This window comes from Capricornis sumatraensis, chromosome 14 (assembly GCF_032405125.1).
Source record: "Capricornis sumatraensis isolate serow.1 chromosome 14, serow.2, whole genome shotgun sequence".
Taxonomy (NCBI): Eukaryota; Metazoa; Chordata; class Mammalia; order Artiodactyla; family Bovidae; genus Capricornis; species Capricornis sumatraensis.
This window is the reverse complement of record NC_091082.1, coordinates 84736195-84758843: the sequence shown is the minus strand read 5'-3', so window position 1 is coordinate 84758843 and position 22649 is coordinate 84736195. Positions and strand designations below refer to the sequence as shown.

The 22649-nt window shown below is 44.8% G+C and overlaps 1 protein-coding gene across 1 annotated transcript in view; it reads right to left on the bottom strand.

Annotated features, from left to right (window-relative positions):
- PTPRC (protein tyrosine phosphatase receptor type C) overlaps window positions 1-22649 on the bottom strand; it is a 134738-nt gene that overhangs the window by 61634 nt on the left and 50455 nt on the right. The window contains exons 2-6 of the mRNA XM_068985975.1: window positions 13986-14012; window positions 5535-5606; window positions 4135-4164; window positions 1830-2039; window positions 186-329 (exon numbers count right to left, since the gene is read on the bottom strand). Coding sequence (XP_068842076.1) covers window positions 186-329; window positions 1830-2039; window positions 4135-4164; window positions 5535-5606; window positions 13986-14012 — 483 coding nt within the window. The remainder of the gene's footprint in view (window positions 1-185; window positions 330-1829; window positions 2040-4134; window positions 4165-5534; window positions 5607-13985; window positions 14013-22649) is intronic.

The following is a 22649-nucleotide window of genomic DNA, read 5'->3' as shown; positions in this document are numbered from 1 at the left end:
AGTGCTATAAAGAATACAAGTGTTCAATTCCAAACGTATCATGGACTGTGCAAAAGAGAGAGGGAGAGAGACTGAAAGAGAGTGGATGAAAGGAGGGAGGAAGGAACCATTAGATAAAATTTAGAGAAACTTCCCACTATAGAAAAAAAAAAAAAAAACTCCTCTAATCAATGTTAAATTCTTACCACATTGAAATTTGTATTCAATTTTATTTTCATCACACATGAATTGTCCATTATAAGGAAAATCTTCGTTTTGCCAACATAAACAAAGGGAAGTATCTGCTTCTTTAGGTTCCACACAGTCTATCAGCTGAAACCGATTAGGATCTGTCAGAATAAAGATACAAAAATGGATGATTAATATTCCATAATGTGTGCTGTATGCTCAGTGACAGTTATTCAAATTATATTCATGATACAGAATCTGGCAAGAATTTAGATTACTTTTGAAAAGTTGAATAATTCTCAGGGTTTTGCATTTCTTAAGCCTTTATTCTTTTTTTTTTTTAGATTTTTGTTTGGGTTCTATTTCTTAAAAGTAGCATAAATTCTAAATGAAATGCTACCAATATATGTAATGCTAATTCATTTAAAATTTACACTACTTTAAAAAAGTAGAACTCAAGCAAAAATCTAGATAAAATTGCATCTTTTGCACATTTTAAAAGACTGGCTTCATTTTGTATTCTTACTTATATTTTCAGTTTGTCCTTTACTCTTTGATTATTTTCATTGAATGGTCATTACACAGAGCATGTGAGATTCCCTCTGGGTGATGCATTTTTTTAAAAATTGTCACTTTCTGTCTTTATTTGATCATTTATTTCAGTAATTTTTTTTTAAATGAGTAGGTTAAGTTTTCTTTTTCAAAAGCATCAGACGTTTAGCCTACATAAAGGTTAATAAGTAAATCAATGATCTTGGATTAATAAAAGATGTAAGAGGCTTAAGAAACTTACACAGCTCCCAAGTCTCATTTTGAAAACACATTTAGTGACGGTTGTGTCCCTGAAGTCCACACAGTACCTTAGCCCCTTCTCTTTCCCAGCAGTCACTGAGGCACCAAAACCAGCTGGATCCCCCTAACGTGACTATAACTCTCCTTTTTAATTTTTTTTGCAAAAGTACTTTTTTTTCCCCACAAACATCAAATTTTTGACTTTGTATCCTTCCCCCAAGATAGTCTAGACATGCACATGCGCGCTCAGTCGTGTCCGACTCTTTGCGACCCCGTGGACAGTAGCCCGCCAGGCTCCTGCATCCATGGGATTCTCCAGGCAAGGATACTGGAGTGGGCTGCCATGCCCTCCCCCAGGGGATCTTCCTGACCCAGGGACTGAACCCACGGCTGCTGCAGCAGCGGATAGGTTCTTTTACCACTGAGCCACCTGGGAAACCTTTATTCTAGATACACTTGCAATTAATTAATACATCAATTAATATATACATATGTGTATTGATGTGTATATACGTATAATGTATGCATATATGTATATACATATAATGTATAAATATATATATATTAAATGACTTGAATTCAGTTGAGGAGAGAAAAGAAGCTCGTGAATAATCGCTCAGAGGAGTAGATTATATCTGGTCGACACAAAACACGCAGTAAAAGAGGTGCAGGGAGGCGAGTAAGGGATGAAGACAGAAGGCTCCTCCCAGGTCACCACTTTCACTGGGTCAGGAGAGCAGCACGCCCCGCCCCCCGCCCTCCCACCCCACCCCCGCCGCCAGCGTCCCCTCCCCCCCGCCTCCCGACAATCCACGCACAAAACCGCACTGTTGTTGTAAACACACAAATAGAAAGCAACTGGCATTTACCTGGTGGTACCTCTAAGAGATATTCAAATGGAGGCTCACATGAAGGGTGTGAGATATTGATAGCCTTAGCTCCACATGCAGGCAGGCCACGGTGCTGCTTTTCACATCCAGGATATTCACATTCCTCTCCCTTAACATCGAGCGTTGCGGTAAATGTGTAATTGTTCTCGTTCCAAGTGTAGTCCACAGACACACCTCTGTATTTGTCCTCTGAAAAAAAATAAGACCGCCAGCATTATCTTCGATTTTTCAGAACAAACAAACCTACATTAACTACAAACCCCTTAACATATATTTTTTAAAATATCCAAACATCAACAAAAATAGCCCCAGGAACATAAAATGGAGAAGGAACACGTCAGCGCCCCCGGGTTACTCCTTCCTGACTGTCTTTAGATCGCTGCCCCATCAAAGACCCCCGCTCAGGAGTCTGTACTTGGATGATTACTGGACTCATGTGTCTTCCCAACTGGACTGTAAATTCCATAAGAGCAAAATCGATTTTGACCATCACCATAAACTCAGATCCTTGTGCAAAACCTGTCACTAGTAGGGTCTCAAAAGTGGTTGAATTTACGCAAAAAAGAGCGACATAGCAGACAAATTTCTTATTCCAGCTCTCTCATTTCCCTTGCTTTCTAAACTGCAGCACTGATTATCTCTTTCTCCTGACACGGAGAACACTAATTAGAGAGCAGAGGCCTCACTATGCCTCTGCTTATGTAAAGCCACGGACAACAGCTCCTCCTCAAGCTTTCTCGAGTGTCATCTCACACTCTCCCCTTCATCTGAACAGATTCCACTGACTCACAAAAACACCTTCTCAGTACACGCTGATGTATTCACTCATTTTTTAGTGCAACAAAAATTATGACGCACTTGTCTTAAAACACTGTCCCAAACAACAGGAATACAAATGTTCTCTAATGTGGAGATGGGCACAGGAATGGGCTGAAGAAGACAGGAAAAACGCCGAAACAAGAGGATGCACAAAACAACACGGGAATAAAGAAGCGGAGGACCCGGAGAGGCTCTCCAGGAGAGGCTCTCCAGGGCACACGACTCAGTTTGCAGTTTAAAATAGGAGCAAGACATAGAAAAAGTGACTGGGGAGCAGGGGGTGGGCAAGGATGGCATGGAATTCCAAGTGTAGGGAAAGAACCTGGGAGGAAGAAACTTGTGCTCAGAAACCTAGAAGCAGCCCTCTACGTCTGTCAGTCTGTTCCTATTTTGTAAATAAATTCATTTGTATCACTTCTTTTCAGATTCCAAATATAAGGGATACCGTATGGTATCTCCCTTTCTCTGTCTAACTTACTTCACTCGGTAAGACAATCTCTAGCTCAATCTCTAGAGAACAAATTTACAGGCAAAAGGATCGGGGGAAGGGATAGGTAGGGAGTTTGGGATGGACAGGGACACACTGCTATATTCAAAACGGATAACCAGCGAGGGCCGACTATACAGTGCAGGGAACGCTGCTCAATGTTATGTGGCAGCCCGGATGGGGGAGAGTTTGGGGGAGAATGGATACATGTATAGGGATGGCTGGATCCCCTTGCTGTCCACCTGAGACTATCACAATCAGCTGGACTCTAAAACAAAATAAAAGGTTAAGAAACACAACAATGAGTATTTCCGTGCTACTTAAGTGAAAAGAGTAAAAAAGCAATAATGCAAGAGGAATCTGATCACGAAGGATCATATCAGTTAAGCAAACACATGAAGGCTGGTGTTTGCACCGAATGTGAAGAACTACTGAAAGCAGCGACTCCAGGGGTGAGATTTAGAAACACGTGGAGTGCACGAGCCCAGGTCGTGAAGAAGGACTCTGCTTTCACTGAGAACAGAGGAAGAAGATGGGAGGACAGACACAAACTGTTTTCAAGCATCTGCTTTGAGGAGAACCCTAGCGAGACAGAGAGACAGGGGAGATTTTTCTTCTTGATTAGCCTTGAAGGTGCTTTTCACATTCCACATTTATCACTACACGGAATCCTCCCCCAACCCCCAAACAAGCTTGCTGTCACCCCACTTTAAACACCCAAAGTAAGGGTAAGTGGCTCCACCCAGAGTTGTTTAGCTAGTAATGATTGATCCAGGTCCTCAAATCCAGGTCTGAACATGACATCAAATTTCTCACCCTGAAGGACTCTGGCTCTTAAGAGCTGGAGATAATCATTGGTTAGAAATTAGAGCCACTGAGTTTATTTTGCTGGGGTGGGGGAGCAGGGGTCTTGGAAACTTGAAATAAAGAATGAAATCATTAAAGTGATATACGTTGCCTCTAGGTAGACAAACTTACCACATGATGGCTTAGATGTACTAGTAGGAGCTGAAAGAAAAAAAGAGAATGCAGATGATTAAAATCAACTTTTAGGATATCTCTGACCTTAGTCATTTTGGGGAAGGGTGGTTTACAATGTTTCATCTTCATAAACTGTAGAATCTACCAAATTAGATTTAACAGAAAAGCCAGAGTTTGCAGTGCCTAGTCCCATGTTTGGATCTCAGAACCTCAAAGGTTGTAAACCAAGGAGCTAGCCCCATAAAACATTTTCATGAATTTACCTAATAAGCCCAATCGTGATAATACAATATTAAGACTTTCTGACACACATCTGATTATGGAATGGTGATGTGGCTGACTATTCAAGCAGCCAGAGGCATTTTTAAAGTCTTTATCCCCCTGATTAATCTCAAGAGAGGTTTATATATTTATAACCCTAGAGAGTTCAGTTTGCATCTCTGCAAAGAATGTCTCCCTGGTGGCTCAGAGGGTAAAGTGTCTGCCCGCAATGCAGGAGACCCAGGTTCGATCCCTGGGTCAGGAAGATCCCCGGGAGAAGGAAATGGCAACCCATTCCAGTACTCTGGCCTGGAAAATTCCATGGATGGAGGAGCCTGGTGGGCTACAGCCCATGGGGTCGAGAAGAGTTGGACACGACTGAGTGACTTCACTTCATTTGCAAAGTTATATCAGAAAATAGGTAAGGGCTGCCCATGTTCTGGTTTCACTTTTGTAAGCTCTTTGCCCATATACTAGACTCAGGGTAAAAAATCTGTCCATCCATTGAGACACGTCTTGTGTGAGCGTATATATTTAACTACTGAACATGACGGAAATGTGGCTTGTGGAAGATACGAGATCCCTGCTAGTCTGGTCTTGGAGATGGAGAAACTGAGGTGGGAACAGCGCCCTGGCAGGCTGTGATTGGCTAACCAATCGCAGACTCCGCCAACTCCTGGGCGTTCACTCCCGCATGGAGGCCTCCTCATCTCTGTCTCCATACCCCCAGCCCCAGAATGCTGAGGCTCCCCTGCCATTGACTTCTTGATACGGAGCCTCCCACTGAGAGAACTGTTCTGTTTCATACCAAGACCGAAATCCACTCTTAAAAGTCCTGGTATAGCTAGCTGGTCATCTCTACTCATTTTCCTCAAGTCCACACCCGAGGGGAATGCTACGACCGGGATGCAATAGGTTACCACAGTGACACCGGCCCAGATCTCAGCGGCTCTAGCACTGCAGACCCGGATCAGTGCTTTGGACCAACTGCCCCTCCACGGTACCAGGATTAGGACACTCAAGTGAACATCCTGAGGAAGGAGCCTGGGGTAGACGGGGCCAACGCAGTGCCTTCAGGGAGCCTGTCCCAAGGGCATGGTGGTGGGGTGACTGCACGACTGGGGCCAGGTCGTCACCTGTGGTCGAGGAAGCAGTTGCAGAACTGACGTTGGATGCAGGGGTCAGTGCAGGGGTCGTGGTCTGCTCATCTGCAAGGAAGTGAACAGGGGCTCACAGTTAATGAGCTTGTCCCATCGAAGGGCGAGGGGAAAACGCCTCAGCAAAGATCATTTCTTAAAGGAATCTTTGCTAGAGGCTTCCTCCTCATTTGAATGGATGCTGGCTTGTTGCTAAAATAAGAAAGTGAGCCAAAGATTTATCTACGCATGGCCCTTTAAGATGACTAAGAGTTCATACCATTGGAACCAGATGCTGTATATCCTGAGAAGAAACCCTTCCTTGGTGTAATTCTGACGTGTGCAGTCTCCCTCCAATTGCTTCTCATTCTGTTACAACTCTCCTTATTCTAATTGTTACACTAACGAGGATCCCAGTTACCTTTTTGTATTATTCATCTCATACCAGGCTTTTTACATATCCCACCCTCACATCAATCCTATGAAATGAGTATTATTACACCCCTTTTTACAAGAAGTGAAAAACAGACACAGAGAAAGTAGGAGCAACTTTCCTGAAGTCAACCAGAAAGTTGAAGAGGCTGGATTTGATCTCAGGGCTATGGGACTGAAAGCTTGTTACCTTTCTTCTTTGCCATGAACTTTTATAAAATAAATAACAAAATAAAACATGCCCAGAGGAAGCTTACTGGTAAGGTTTTGTTGCCTAATTTAGTACCAATGTGTGAAAATTTGTAAAACAGGAAACCCACTGAGCCCTGTTGGGTGTGAAATAAAACAGCTGCCTAAAGGTCTCAAGTTTCCATTTCATGATCCAGCATCTAACATGCCTAAGGCATCACAGTCAAACCTGAGGTGTTATCCTGGGTGGTCGGGTTGGAGGTGAGTGGAGGTGAGGCGTTATCCTGGGTGGTCGGGTTGGAGGTGAGTGGAGGTGAGGCAGCAGTGCTGCTGAGTGCAGGGCTGCGGGAGGTGGCTGATGGGGCAGCGGGGTCTGCAGGCAAGGTGGCCGTGGTCCCTTCTCCTGGGGCACCTGCAATCACAAAGGCCATCAGCATTCCCGCCGGGCAAGTGCAGGGCCACGCGGCCCGTGGAGGCATCGCCTACTGATCAAGCTAAGGCCGGGCAGCAAACACTCAAGCACTCCTGCAGCATCACAACGTACCCGTCTGCAAACCCGGATGAAAACCAGCGAGGCACGCGGGAGAGATGACTTGAAGGGCGTCTCAACTCACATTGTAAAAGCACAGGGGGTGGGATGGGGGGAGCTAGCCTGGTGGCTCAGGGGTAACAAATCCTCCTTCCACTGCAGGGGACACTGGGTTCCATCCCTGCTCTACGAACACCCCACATGCCAAGGAGCAACCAAGCCCGCGCACCGCAACTATGGAGCCTGCACTCTAGCGCCCAGAGTTGCAACTACGGAAGCCCCCGCGCTAGAGCTTTGGCTCTGCAACAAGAGAAGCCACCGCAAGGAGAAGTCCCCATCTAGAAAGGAGCCCTGGGCTCTCCACAGCTGGACAAAGCCCGCGTGCAGGAGCAAAGACTCAGCAGCAGGAGTAAACGAGGCATCTGGGACCTGGAGAGAAACTCTGGGTCTGCCCTCCCACCCAGGGAGGCCTCGCTTCCTGCCGGGGGTAGGGCGTACCGTGGGTGACGCTGAAAATGCACAGAGTGGGTGCTGCTGGCGGGGCAGAGGCCACAGAGGTGGAAGTGAGCTCTGAAGGTGGAAGGCTGCGGTGAGGTCCCCACGGAGGACCTGCCCCCCAGCCCTGCCCCGAGCCTCGGGGCGGAGGAAGCCCGCGGTGCGGGTGCTCCCTCCTGACTTTCTGAAAACAGAGCTGCGGAGGGTCTCGCCTGCACCTTTGCGGAACTGGGTACTTTTTTCTTCCAGCTGAGGGTCACGATGTTCCCTTCAGGATGGCGGCTGCCCTTGCCAGGGGAAAGTGGACTGGTTTCGAGCCCAAGAACGTCATGCTACACTGACAGCCGCCCACTGGGTTTCCAATCACAGACGAGCTCATGAGTGTAGTTCGTGGATATGGAATCAAGGATGGCCGCCGATGAAAGCCCACCGAGAACTTCCTTAAGACGCCTCATTGTCAAGGTTCAGAGCACCCACCGCGTGTCACACATCCCCCACCCCAGACACACTCACTCACACGTACACACACTTCACCCAGAATCACAGCACAGGGGAGCAACGAGTATTCACTCAGTGCTAACTAGACGCTTCGTTGTCCTGGCAGAAACAAAATACCGGCTAGCTCCAGGTTGAACTTGTGTGGCGGCTTCGCTGCACTGACCGCTGGGGTCACTGGCTCAAAGGTATGAGGTTGGCTGCGCTTCTGCAGTTAGATGCTGGGTGTGTCAGTGTGTGACACGCACATGCACGTCCCTCGATGGCTCTGACGTGAGCACGCAGGCTCCCTCCCATCACGCACATCCATGCCTGCCAGAACTGAATGTGCATCTTTCCCAGATTCTGGGTCTGAGTTCTCAGCTCAGGCTCCAGAAGCCCCTTAACCCCCAAATTTAACTAAAGCTGTTCCAGAATGGAGAACGTAAACATCTGTTCTTCAGTTCCAGATCCTCAGAAGCAGCTTCCCACAGAACCAGGAGAAGAGTGGAAACATGGTTGGTTGGTTTGTTTTAAGCCTTCAAAAAACCGGCAGGCACACGACTGGCCCTTCTGAAATCAGTCGGGCTTGACTTGAGGCTTCCTGCGCACCTTTTTCTCCTCCTCCACTCACCAGCTCATTCTCTCTGTCCCTCCCAAGGGTCCCTAGTCCTCAGGGCGTCCTGAGAGCCCTCACTCTTCCCGGTCCAGACATCCATGACCTTCCCTCTTCAAGGGAACCTGCTCTTCCTGGAGGAGTGATCTCAGAGATGGTATAGGAGTGGCAAGCACAGTTTTAATGAGGTTAATTGATCCTAATCGATTTTTCACTAGTGGACGTAGCCACTGGGACAGAAGTCCCTGATGGGACAAAGCAGACAAGTCTGTGTGACAATCACCCCTGCCCTCATTCGTGGATGGGAAGCGTCTCGGAAAAAGTCCTTCCAGCCACAGTTCTTGAATCTATGGATTTGCTAAATCTCCAGATCTTTTTAGGGCTTGCCAGGTGGCTCCATGGGGTCACAAAGAGTCAAACACAGCTTAGCAACTGAATAACAATAGGTGGCTCAGTGGTGGAGAATCCTCCCAAGGCAGGAGACGCAAGATACACAGGTTCAATCCCTGGGCCAGGAAGATCCCCTGGAGAAGGAAATGGCAACCATTCCAGTATTCTTGCCTGGAAAAGTTTCCACGGCAGCTGGAGTCAGTGAAATGGGGTGGCTATTTAAAGCTCGTGGATTGCCTGTCATAATTTTTATCCCAAAGGAACGGTTTTAATACTTCAAAATAATGATTTGATTATTGCCAAGATTATTTTTCAGAAAAGAAAATGTGTTTTGTTTGAAAGCATATGAAGATTTCCATGCTAATTTCACCATCAGTGTTACTGTGCCAGAGCAAGTTAGTATTTGTAAAGAATTCATCCTTATGTCCAATCCATTTCCTTTTAAACCTTTTTTTATCGAGCTTTGCTTCATACGTAAATCTCTGGCTTTAATGGCTTTGGGGGGAAGTTGTGGAAATAAAAAGTAGTAATGTTGTGTGTGTGAGATAAAGCAGGGAATCTCTGAAATAGAGAACTTTGTGTACTGTGCTGTCACTCAGTCATTAAAAAAGTTTAGCATGAACTAGACATCAGCTCCCTCATCCTCACATTCCTTTTGTTAAGGGGAATTTGAACGCTTGCCATGTTTAGGTAGGTCCCAGCCACCATGCCTGCCCTGTGGTTGCAGGGGAAAGTGGGATAAAGGTTAAATATAAATTGCTGCAGTTGATATAACTGCTTACCACAACCAATAAACTTCACTGGGATGGTACTCAAAACCCTATGTGTGCCGTGGACCACAGGTCTGTGACGGCGCTACCCAAGCTAAGATTGATGACCTAATTGAACAAATAAATTTCTTCTTCTCTTTAATCAGAGCAGGCCTATTAAACAGTTTGCCTCAGAAAATGGCGCCCAGCACACTACTAAGGCAAAAAGCAGGAACAGTCCTCAGGATGGTCAGTTTGTGTGGCAGATACACTTGCAAAGCTGGCATTAAGCAGAGAACCAGCAGCTCACTGGTGTCCCCGGATTCTAGGAACCTCAGAGACCTCCCCGGCAGAAACACCTCCCATGCACTCTGCCACTTTGCTACCAACATGGCCCTGCTATCTTAAATTCTACTCTTGGGACTCACAACCCTAATTAAATAATTAAAAAAAAACAAGAATCCCTGGAAGAAATCCAAGAACAAAGCTGTATTATTACCCTTCAGCGTGATTAAAAAAAAAAAAATCAAAGGTCTGTCTCCAGTGATTTTCTGATATTGAGAACCTGGGATTGAACCAAGAAAAGCTCTACTTTGGGGTAAAAGCCAGGAAGGGTAAGACTGACAACCTGAAAGGGGACATTCTGGCTCTTGGAGGGCTACAGAAAGTCTAGGTGAGCAGGATCCAGGAAAACGAGGCGGTACGTGAGCCAGAGGACACTCAGAACCCACTCCCCACATCCATGCACACACTCATACTACCTAGGGGGCTTCCCTCTCTCCCCTTCTCCCCAACAACAGGCTTCGTGACTTGAGTCGGCCAACATTCCACTAAAACCTAGAGGTTCTACACTTTACACACTTCAGCGAAATCACATACACAGACACCGAACACAGAATTTAAAGGCAAACTGTTCTGATAACTTTAAAAAGAGAGCGAGAGAGACGAGTTTTCCTAATCCTGTGTCACGTTAATCTCTGCCAACCTGTCACAGCAGTACTATCACTTTTCCAAGAGGTCAGGGGTGCTGTTGTGGTGAGACTGTGTGGACTCGCAGGAGGTGAGGTCTCTGAGGAGTCTTTTCCTCGTTCAGAGGTGTCTGCGGGTGAGAATGCAGTGGTGGGAGCAGGTAAGGGGCCACCTGGAGTCGAAGCAGAGGGCTCTTCTGTTGTGTTCCATCATGTTCACAGGAGATGCAGGAAGGAGAAAACAGACACGTGAGTCATACCCCAAATCACACCGTCTGAGCCTGCCAACTCCCCCGCCCATTACTGTGTGTACATCAACACACACGCATATATGTAAATATATACACACACCATACTGCCAGGAGCCGTGGTGTATATGTGTATATGGGGTGTGTATGTGTATACATATGTGCACACGCATATATACAAATAAAGATGCGTGCAGACGTATAGACAGAATATGTAGACGTGTGTAACGCAAGCTACAAAACGGGGGCTAAAGGTGAAAATAGGGAAATGGAATCAAAAGCAGTAATCCTCTCCCCGCCTCTTACTTCACTGGCGGATTCTGTCTGAAGCACTCAGGTTCAGAAGGATGAAACACAGAACGTGAAGATGATTAAAAGAAACTATAGAAGACTGATCAAGGAAAAGGATAAAAAAAAAAAAAGTCGAAGAGGTTCATTAGGAGGGCTAGGGTACCAGGAGATAAAAAAATGAAAGACAAATGTTCTAAATGCACACGCTGATTTTTTTAATTAATCAGATCCAAACAAACCACAGTGCCATGTGGCAGCCTGGATGGGAGGAATTTGGGGCGGGGGAGGGGGGGGGGGGGGGGCGGTGGGGGGGGGGTGGGGGGAATGGATACATGTATATATATGGCTGAGTCCCTTTCCTGTCTACCTGAAAACTATCACAGTATTTTTAACCAGTTATATGCCAATACAAAACAAAAAGTTTTTTTTTTTAATTAATAAAATGGAAAAAAGAAATTCAAACAAAGAGTGAGTAAAAGACTGGAAAACAAAGTTCACAAATATACAAATGACCTAAGTCTCCAAAAAAATATTTTTTCATGATAACAAATGAAACATCAGTCTGAGATGCTGAGGTAACATTTCCCCCAGTTTCAGTTCAGTTCAGAAAAAAAAAATGTGGCGAGGGGGCGGTGGAGTAGAACGGTGCACCGCCGAGATGAGTGCGCAGTGGAAGAGGCTGCAGGCAGGGCGAGCAGGAGCCATGTGCCTGAGGCCGCAGCACGTGTGCACTCTTCCTCGGTGAGCAGGCTTCCTCATCTCAGAGGAAGGGGGACGTACACGCGCTGTTTAAAATAAATAAATAAATAAAACAACACGGTGATCTCTGACTAATGGGATTATAGAGATCCATTTTTTTCTGAATTTTCTGTTTAACCTGTGTTTACTTCTATGAATAGCAAATTTCATGTTATGCAATATCTAATTCATGAAAAGTTGAGTTCTATCACACAAGCATTTTGATTCATTCAGTTCAACAGAACGAAGAACAGAAATGGAAGATCCGAGCAAAGGATTAAGAAAACAGAAACAGCAAACGACGGAAGGAATTCGCAGCTTCAGTCATCAATGTTGAAGGTGACCTGAAATCCATTTTTCACCAAATAGCTATGAAATCTGCCTGAGTCACATGGAATTGCCCCGAGGCCAGAGCGCCCGAAAGATCACAGAACTAGTCTGTAATTAGAGACAGGGCAGTTGCTCCATGTGGTCTTTGCCAAAGAAAGGCCCCAATCCCTAAAATGTCATAACCTAGGACAGAGGAGCCTGGTGGGCTGCAGTCCATGGGGTCGCTAGGAGTCGGACACGACTGGGTGACTTTACTTTCACTTTTCACTTTCATGCATTGGAGAAGGAAATGGCACCCCACTCCAGTGTTCTTGCCTGGAGAATCCCAGGGACGGGGAAGCCTGATGGGCTGCCGTCTACGGGGTCGCCCAGAGTCGGACACGACGGAAGCGACTTAGCAGCAGCAGCAGCAGCAGGACGTCACAAACAAGGAGTTTAATTAACAAACTTTCATCCACAATGACACGCCAACACATCCAGCTGAGTAATAAGCAAGTGGCACCTTCCTGTCTTCAGCGTCAAGGGCTAAACCTAAACCTTAGGGTCTCTCATTGCCAAGTGTCGAGTGACAGGAGGGGCGGGGGCCGGGAGAGACTGGAGGAGGGCGGGGGCGGGGGGGAGAAAGAAGCGGGGGAGGAGCTGAAGATTCTGCCCAGTAACGTCAATCCACAGGCATCACTACGGACTTGACCAGGGTCTTGTTTTTAGGCTAAACTAACGTTTGTGTCAGCAAGGTTCCAGGGAGCCCTTTTGCTTTCAGGAAAAAGAGACTGGTTCTCACTGATCGTATTCTCGTACTTGGGAGAGAATATTCTGGCTTGCATCCGGGGCCACTATTTTCACTTACCCGGTTTCACCGTTTGAAGGCTTGTTGTGATGGGTCCGTGCAGAGAGCGTGGAAACTCTCCCAATAAGGTGAGGGTCACCTACTGTTTTAAATGTTCCCTCTCCTTTCCACCCCGTTCCCATGCCCTCCGGCAAAAGTAATCAGTTTCTGTGGTCGAGACGAACTTACTCTTCTGTAAAAGGTGGGTATGTCAGCAGGTGGGAATAAACTGATTGATCACAATCTGCTATGCTTCAATGACTTTCATATATTTATAAGACCTCTCTGCCGTGGGCTAAAGTTTCTTTAGGGAGCGGACACATATATACCTGTGGCCCATTCATGTTGATGGATGGCAAAAATCATCACAATATCGTAAAGTGATTATCCTCCAAATTAAAATTCTTTTTTAAAGAATAACAAACAATTCTGAGGAGATTTCAAATGTGCCTCATTAGAGCTGTGCTCTATAATTGTTAAACCAGGATTATCTTAGGGACATTACCTATCTTCTTAATGATTAATGTTATAGGGTACCTATAACATATTTTCAATAACAATAACATTTAACCAGTGTAATTTATTTTTAATCAGATGTAATCTAATTTTTCTCTCTCCTTTGACATGTGAAATATATGAACTAATTGTCAGCATCTTCATTGCTTAAATATAATTTACCTCAGGATTAGGACACTTGTTAAAACAGTTTGGGTGTGACAATACAACTTGGAAAAGATTATTTAAAATATCTCGATACTGTCAAAACTTTTCGGTTGTAGGAATTTATACAGATATATATATATAATTATGTTTAGAATTCTAATTTATCATACAGTTCCCTAACTATGAAGCTCTGCAATCTGACCAAAATAAATTGATTTCTTTATAGCAATAAAATTTAAAAAGAGATTGAAAACTTGCCATATGGTTTACTGTCAGGTGTAAGAAAAGCTATAATTTATACACAATAATTCATCTACAAATAATATGTTCAGGTAGTTATCAAACTTTATAACTTTCAAGTAGGAATATTAAGAACAAGAGAATGTCAAGGGCCATTCATGATTATAAGGCTTGTCTGTATAAAACAATTTCACTAGAATATCACAGAAAATTTTATCAACATTAAATATACAAAGTTAGCAACAAAAAGTAAAATAAGTAAAATGTAAATACCTTGAGTGGAAGGACGGGTAGAGTTTCCTGAAAAAAGGAAAAGAAACATCTCTTAGAAATTTTCAAATTTCACACATACATATGTAAATGTATATATATATACATATACAGCATCTCTTGGCCCCCCACTCCAGTGCTCCTGCCTGGAAAATCCCATGGATGGAGGAGCCTGGTGGGCTGCAGTCCATGGGGTTGCTAAGAGTCGGACACGACTGAGCGACTTCACTTTCACTTTTCACTTTCATGCATTGGAGAAGGAAATGGCAACCCACTCCAGTGTTCTTGCCTGGAGAATCCCAGGGACGGGGGAGCCTGGTGGGCTGCTGTCTCTGGGGTCGCACAGAGTCGGACACGACTGAAGTGACTTAGCAGCAGCAGCATGTTGATTCACATTCACACAGTCACAATTTTCAGTACCTTTTTCTCGGTGAAACCATAGCTATTCTCTTAACATCATGTTTATAAAGCCAAAGTATGTAAAAAGTACCCTATTAATATTAGTTTTTGAATTCTTGGGTAAAATAAAAATAATAGGCTAAAGAAGAACTGTTGGAATTAATTTCAAGTCTGCAAAAAAAATCTTAAAGGACTTCTGGAAAGTTTTTCGAAAACGAATTCCTTTATTGAGATGATAAGTATTGATTGCTTACTATGTTCTTACCTATGCCACATTCTAGGATTAAATATGATCAAGATAAAGAAATTCTCTACCCTCAATGAACTTAGTCCAATGTGAGATATACACAAAAAAGATAAGAAAGAAAAAAGAAAGAGAAAAGCCATCCAGTGTGATGATAGACGAGAGGAAATACGACATAGAAAAGAATATGCTGCTGCCAAGTCGCTTCAGTCGTGTCCGACTCTGTGCGACCCCACAGAGGGCAGCCCACCAGGCTCCCCGGTCCCTGAGATTCTCCAGGCAAGAACACTGGAGTGGGTTGCCATTTCCTTCTCCAATGCATGAAAGTGAAAAGTGAAAGTGAAGTCGCCCAGTCGGGTCCGACTCTTAGCGATCCCATGGACTGCAGCCCACCAGGCTCCCCTGTCCCTGGGATTCTGGAGTGGGTTGCCATTTCCTTCTCCAATGCATGAAAGTGAAAAGTGAAAGTGAAGTTGCCCAGTCGTGTCCGACTCTTAGCGATCCCATGGACTGCAGCCCACCAGGCTCCTCCGTCCCTGGGGTTTTCCAGGCAGGAGCACTGGAGTGGGGCTCCATCGCCTTCTCCGAGAGAAGAATATGAGGATCACCTAACGCAGGCTCCCAGTGTTGGTGGCTGGCGGGTGGAGGACGTGTTGGAGAGCGTTTCTCGGTACATTTAGCCTGTGAGCTCAGGGATTACGGTCAGCTACTGTACTGGCGTGATGAGAGCTGGATTCCAGCCCATCGCAAGGCGTGGAGCCATCCGCCCTCTCAGTAAACAAGTATTGAATAAAAAGATCCTGTCAGTTCTCCCCCAAAAGACAGGCAGCTGACCTTGTGAGAGGGTAGCATAACGCGTGGGCTGGTATTTAAACTACTTCCTGCCTCGAGATTTTATTTTCTGAGGACAAACAGATCTGAAAAAAAAAAAACCCTCTCCCCTCAAAAACACCATCAGAGGTGTGTATCAGCGAGGAGGGTCCTTCAATTACATTCCCTGGTATGCTCTTCAAAATAAAACATATTCTTGTATTAGGAGATCAAACCAGTCCACCCTAAAGGAAATCAGTCCTGAATATTCTTTGGAAGGACAGATGCTGATGCTCCAATACTTTGGCCACCTGATACAAAGAACTGACTCATTCGAAAAGACCCTGATGCTGGGAAAGATTGAAGGCAGGAGGAGAAGGGGCTGACAGAGGATGAGATGGTGAGATGGCATCACCAACTCGATGGACATGAGTTTAAAGAAGCTCCGGGAGGTGGTGATGGACAGGGAAGCCTGGTATGCTGCAGTCCATGGGGTTGCAAAGAGTCGGACATGACTGAGCGACTAAAATGAACTGATTTTATAGATAGATAGACACACACATATATACTATACATTATTTATGTAATATGAGCTTCCCTGGTGACTCAGATGGTAAAGAATCTGCCTGCAATGCAGGAGACCCAGGTTCGATCCCTGGGTTGGGAAGATCCCTGGAGGAGGAAATGGCAACCCACTCCAGCGCTCTTCTTGGCCTGCAGAATCCCATGGACAGAGGAGCCTGGCAGGCTATAGTCCGCGGAGTCTCAAAGAGTCCAACACAACTGAAAACTAACACTTTTCCACTTTCATATATATAATGTTCATTACACATAAATATTTAAGAAAATATTCAGGCACTACAGCAATGTAACTGGAAAAGACACTTTCATTTCCATAAGCCATACCCACTAGACTACAATTAAAATATTTCAATTAGTTTTTAGAATTTAGCTATCATTTGCAAGGCGGGAACACATATAAAGACAGCCTACATGAAGTAGACTAGTCAAAAATCTAAGTCATAGGAAAGGACATGTGTGTATGGAAAGTGTGTTAGGTGCTCAGACTATTCGCGACCCCATGGACTGGAATCCCCCAGGCTCGTCTGTCCATAGGATACTGCAGGCAAGAGCACCGGAGTGGGTTGCCGTGCCCTCCTCCAGGGGATCTTCCGGACCCAGGGATCAAACCCAGGTCTCCTGCATTGCAGGTGGATTCTTTACCATGGAGCCTCCAGGAAGCGCCTCTAAGGACACATCCATGCTCAGAAGTCCTCTGATGACTGTCCCACAAATGAACACAACAGACACTTGTGTGGAGGTTATCTCCCCAGGAGAGATAAAGAGAGGATAGAAATTGCCTGGTGGTCCAGTGGTCAGCACTCCATGCTTTCACTGCTGAGGGCTCAATCCCTGGCCGGGGGGAACTAAGATCCCGGAAGCCCAGAGATGAAGCCAGACACAAACAAACAAACAAAAACCACAACAAACAAAACCATGATAAAGTAACAGAAGGTTGGAATTGCGTCAATATTGAGAGGAGACTGAACTACCAAATGTCTGTACAGTTTGTTGACGCCCCATCCTAACTGGCAATTCTTCCAAAATTACATAAGCAGTGATTTCAAGTGTCTGTTGCACTTCATGCATCAGAACATTAGCAAAATCACAGGCCGAAGGGACTCTGCTGAATCCTTTTCACTAAACAAGAAGACCTGATGAGAAGGGTTGTGTGAGATATTTAACTATGTCACCATTTAGCCATCTGGTCAATGCGTTTGGTCACTGAGGGATCTGATAGGCCAATGAAGGTGGCGCGGTTACCTGTGTCATGTGATATAGGCAGGCAGCTCTCTTTATACCCAAATTCGTGTATGATTAGAAAGCAACCACCTACTGTTAGTGGAATCAAACAGACCTGGAAAAGCAAATAAGATATCTGCCTAAAGCACTTAATAACTTATGTATGACAGGTACCGATTTAATACTGTACATATGTGCCCAGTCATTCAGTTGTGTGCAACTCTTTGTGGCCTCATGGACTGTAGCCCGCCAGGCTCCACTGTCCCTGGGATTCTCCAGGCAATAATACTGGAGAGAGTTGCCATTTCCTCCCCCAGGGGATCTTCCCGACCCAGGGGTCGACCCTGCATCTCCTGCACTGGCAGAAGAAGGCTTCACCATTGATCTCCCTAGAAAGCTATTTAATATTAGGAGGTTGTGCTAATACAAATAGCATTACAATAGGTGTCAAACTTACATGAACAATACGGAGAAGGTCTGGAAAACAGGTGAAGAAAAATGAGTGAAATAGCCGTAGGAATTATGAAAGTACATGCTTAGGATGTGACAGTCAAGAGAAGGTATCAAGATTTTTCCTTTTTTTTTTCGCATTGAATGGTCTCTTGGGTTCCACACACACACATCATATCCAATAAATATAGTAAAATAGAGCACCATTAGGTATCAAGTGTTTCTGTGTGTTATAATCTGACTTTTTCTCTTCTGGGAATAACATTTCTTACCCTTTAAAAAATATATATATATGGTAAGAACTAGTTTTCACCGATTAGACAAAGGACTATTTAGAAGTATTCCAGTAGGTGGCACAAGAGCACCAAAAATCTGCAAATCCTGTCCTAGCATTCCCATCCCGCTGCTGTGAATCACCCACGGAACTGACTAGGTACATTAAACAGATGAAAATGGAGATAACAGGACACTTGATCTTCAAAGCCGTGTTATTCTAACACATGTCTTGTTACTGAATTTACCTTTCCCAATATGTTTCTTTTACAACTCAAAATGTTTAACTGATTGCAAATCAAAGTTACCTTGAAGTCACACCCCTAAGTCCCCCACCAGAGATTTCAGCAAAAACTAGGAATCAGTTGAGTGAAAATGACATTTCAAAAGACATACTTGAGCTTTAACTACCAACTATGCCTATAACCACCACTGCCCCAACCCCCTGCTCCCTCAGAAGGGATGGAACGCCATTTCCAAAGGGATCCAAATCTGTCTCGTCTGGCAAATCTAAGAAAGGTACAAGGACAGAGGGGTGAGCAGAAGAAACGAAATCAATGCTGGTTTTCAGGATCCAGCCTCCAAGGAGTGGCTGCATGTTTTGAAGCTAAAAGTGCACATCTGACCTCTGTCAACATAAAAGCAAAAAATACAAACATGGAAAAGCAAATCAAGACCCCCCAAAAATACAGGTCAAGTAAGACAGATATGGATGGCTTTCCCTGGTTACTAAGGCGTGATAATGACAAAACAGAATAATAAATATAAAAGGATTCTACCTTAACTTACTCTGTAAACGTATGAGCAACAAACAGCAAATCCAACAAATATATCCAGTTACTCCGCATCTACGGCATGAGTCTTCATGCAAGTGACAAAGCATTGGCTCGACTTCGGAAAATTGTAGGAAGTAGTCTCTCCTTCCCTCCTTCAGTAAATATAATAATTAGAGCAACAGTTTGCCAAAAAGCTGTGTATTGGACACTCTGCAAGCCTCTTCTCATGTTTTTGCCCTTAAGCATCCCAGCAAGTCAATGAGTCAGCAGTTATTTTTCCTACTTTACAGGGAATGAAACTGACACTGAAAGGAGATTAGTAGATTATCCAGTTGCGCTGAGCAAGTGGCAGACATGAAGACTGTCTGATACTGGTTCTCCTATTTTTTATGCAGAATTTGTATTAAAACATAGCTTACATTTTTTAAGTGTCTAAAGTCCCATGAATAAAATAGTTGCTGCTTACCACCAGAAAATCATTTTAGATATTTCAACTGGTAAAGGAACATAGGATTTTAATATCTATTGACATGGAGCTCTTTTGACAGATAAGGAAACTAAGGCTCAGTGAATTTTAATGCCTTTCTGATTTCATGCCATGTAGAAAGACTCGGAGATTTATTGGTGATTCAGTGGTAAAGAATCCACCTGCCAATGTAGGAGACGTGAGTTCAATCCCTGGGTCAGGAAGATCCCATGGAGAAGGAAATGGCAACCCACTCCAGTATTCTTACCTGGGAAATCCCTTAGACAGAGGAGTCTGGCGGACTACAGTCCACGGAGTCACGAAAGAATAAGACACAACTTAGCAACTGAACAACATGATTTATAAGCTCCATCAGTTAGCACAGATTTTCACATCCCTTTTGGGAAGCCTCATTCTTAGATGCAATGGGCTTCCCAGAAGCATGGACTGAAATCTTTAGGAAGGACAGAGACCAGAATAAGCAGAAGACCCGGGAGAGACAAGAGCATGCAAGGAGCAGACAGACCGCTGGAAACTGTAATTCTTCTTCTCAGAAATGAGACAATATTCTATCCACGAACAGAAGGAGGAGCACTAAAAAGCAACATTTCAAGAACAAGAAAGGAGATCAAGAGATACTGGCCAAGATCTTCAGGAAAAACAAACAGCAGGACAACAGGAAAAACCTGTTATAGACAGTCAAGTAGCTCCGTGTTTGTGTTTTCTTCTGGAGAGCTGGAGGATGCTAACTAACAGGTGGAGGGCCGTGGCCTGGGCTTACTACAGACCTCCCAGTCCCATCTCATCAGAAACCCCAGAGAGGAGGTGGCACTGTCCTCTTTTAACAGAGGAGGTCTCAATAAATAAATACATGCAAGGCTAAAGAACTAGCAGAAGGAGTTTGGTTTTAAATGTAGATATGGTTCTAAACAGAGAAGGCAATGGCACCCCACTCCAGTACTCTTGCCTGGAAAATCCCATGCACGGAGGAGCCTGGTGGGCTGCAGTCCATGGGGTCGTTAAGAGTCAGACACGACTGAGCGACTTCACTTTCACTTTTCACTTTCATGCATTGGAGAAGGAAATGGCAACCCACTCTGGTGTTCTTGCCTGGAGAATCCCAGGGACAGGGGAGCCTGGTGGGCTGCCATCTATGGAGTCGCAGAGTCGGACACAACTGAAGCAACTTAGCAGCAGCAGCAGCATGATTCTAAAATGTCCCAGGCTTTTTCAACTACACACTGCCATAAGGGAAACATATTTCATGCTCAGTCCAGTAGTTACTCTAGAGAGACCCACGATGAGTAAAATGCCATGTGTGAACCATCAAAGCGGGATTCAGAGTAAGTCATACATTGAAATTTATTTTTTAAAAGCTCAAATTGCTGAATGATGGCTGTAAAAGAGGTAGCTTCTTACTTAGAAACAAACCAAAAAAAGTGATGGGGGCGCATGGAAGGCAACGAAGGGTGTGAACAGAACTGTGGTGAGCTAACAGAACTAAAGCCAAGCTGAGAGACATCCCTGGTGGTCCAGCGGTTACGACCTCACCTTCCAGGGCGTGCGGGTTCCATCCCCGGTCAGGGAGTTACATGCCTGTCACATGCCTCACAGTCACCCAAAACATAAAACAGAAGCCATATTATAAAATTCATTAAAGGCTTTAAAAATGGTCCACATAAAAAAATCCAATCTTTAAAATAAAAATAAATAAATAGAACCAAGCTGACACCTTATCCTTCAGTGTGTGTGTGTGTACTCAGTACTGCCTGACTCTTTGTGACCCTGTGGACTGTAGCCCACCAGGCCCCTCTGTCTGTGGGATTTCCCAGGCAAGAAGAGTAGAGTGGGTTGCCATTTCCTTCTCCAGGGGATCTTCCTGATCCAGAGATCGAGCCCATGTCTCCTGCTTTGAAGGCAGATTCTTTACCACTGAACCACCAGGGAATCCCCTTATTCTTCAGTATTTGTACACAAAGCTTCAAGGAAGGGAAAATAAAACATTCCTGAAAATGGTTTACTCTTATTATGTGCATGCTTTAAAACTAAACAAACAAGCAAAAAAGTCTGTGATCAAACCTACATCTCCTAAAAGAGGTGGGATATGGGAGAGAGAGGGTGGTGGGTGGGCTTCCTGGGGCCAGGGGTTGACAGCTGGCTGCAGGGCTGGGCACTGATCCAGGTCTGGGTCAAGGTCCATGACTTAGCACCCACAGACTTTTTTTAAAAAGGAACCAAGAGTGAAATCTAAATTATAGTGGGTTGGCCAAGAGGTTATGGAAAAACCCAAATGAACTTTTTGGCCAGCCCAATACTATCTTCTAGTGAACTAAACACTAGACAATAATAAGTAAACAGGAGAAGGACGCTAGGTTGCAGCGAGTCTGCCTAACCAACATGTCTCTCCTCTGGCAAACAGGATCCCTAGGTCTGACCAGGCCGCCCAGAAGGGAAGGGAAATAAAAGCAGAGTCTGATAACACGCGCTGCTAACTTCTCATTTCCCCTTGCTGAAAACTCCGAACAGAAACACTTGATTGACTTTCAAAATCATTAAAGGAACCTGGCCTAATGGGAAAAGCTCCCCTTTCAAACAGAAGAGGTTCTCAACACGCTCTTCTCATCAGAAGGCTGTTTGCACAGCGAAGAGCAGCCTTGGTGGCTTTTCTGCTCTTGTGGTTTCTCCTCCTCCAGGGTACTTCTGTTTTTCTGATTCTGAGTCTTTATAGGAAAGGAAGAGGTGTAGCCGTGCGGTTAAGCGCGCAAGCCTTTGCAAATGGTGCAGCGCGTTGCCATGGCAGCGTGGGCAGCGGCCCCAGCCCAGGGTTAAACCACAACTTCTCTAGTTGATGGCGAAGCCGGCTGATAAGACAATGAGCTCGTGCTGCAGCCCTGAGTTTCAGAGCTCTCTGTTTTTGTTTCAATGAAAAGGTGTTTCAAGGAGAAGGTTGAGAATTAGGAGGGTGGTTTGTACCCCTTGGAAGCACTCCGTTTGGAAAGGCGTTTGCAGATCATATTTTAATGAGAAAAAAAAATAAGTTAAATCCAAGCTCCTCTTCAATAAAGTAAAAAGTCACCCTCTCTTGGGCCCGCAGTGAAACTGGATTCATTAGTTACATAATGCCGCTTAGAGAAAACAGGTTCCAAAGAAAAAAGTAAGACAGATGTGCTTATTTGTAAATAGAATTCACACTCCTTTAACCTTAAGGTTATGAAATGACCAAAGAGAGCAGAGGTGAAAATATTTCACCAAGTGCAGAGTTCTTTATCATCACCTATGAATGTTACTCTCCCGCTACGACGCAACACATCACACCCTTTGCAAGCAAATGTTCTGAGCTAAATATGTTCAGCAACTTCCTTAATATCACACTTGAAGCCTCCTGAAAGGTCACGCCTGAGAACCCAGAAATGTATAGGTGAGTTCTGGTCCCTCAGCCATGTTAC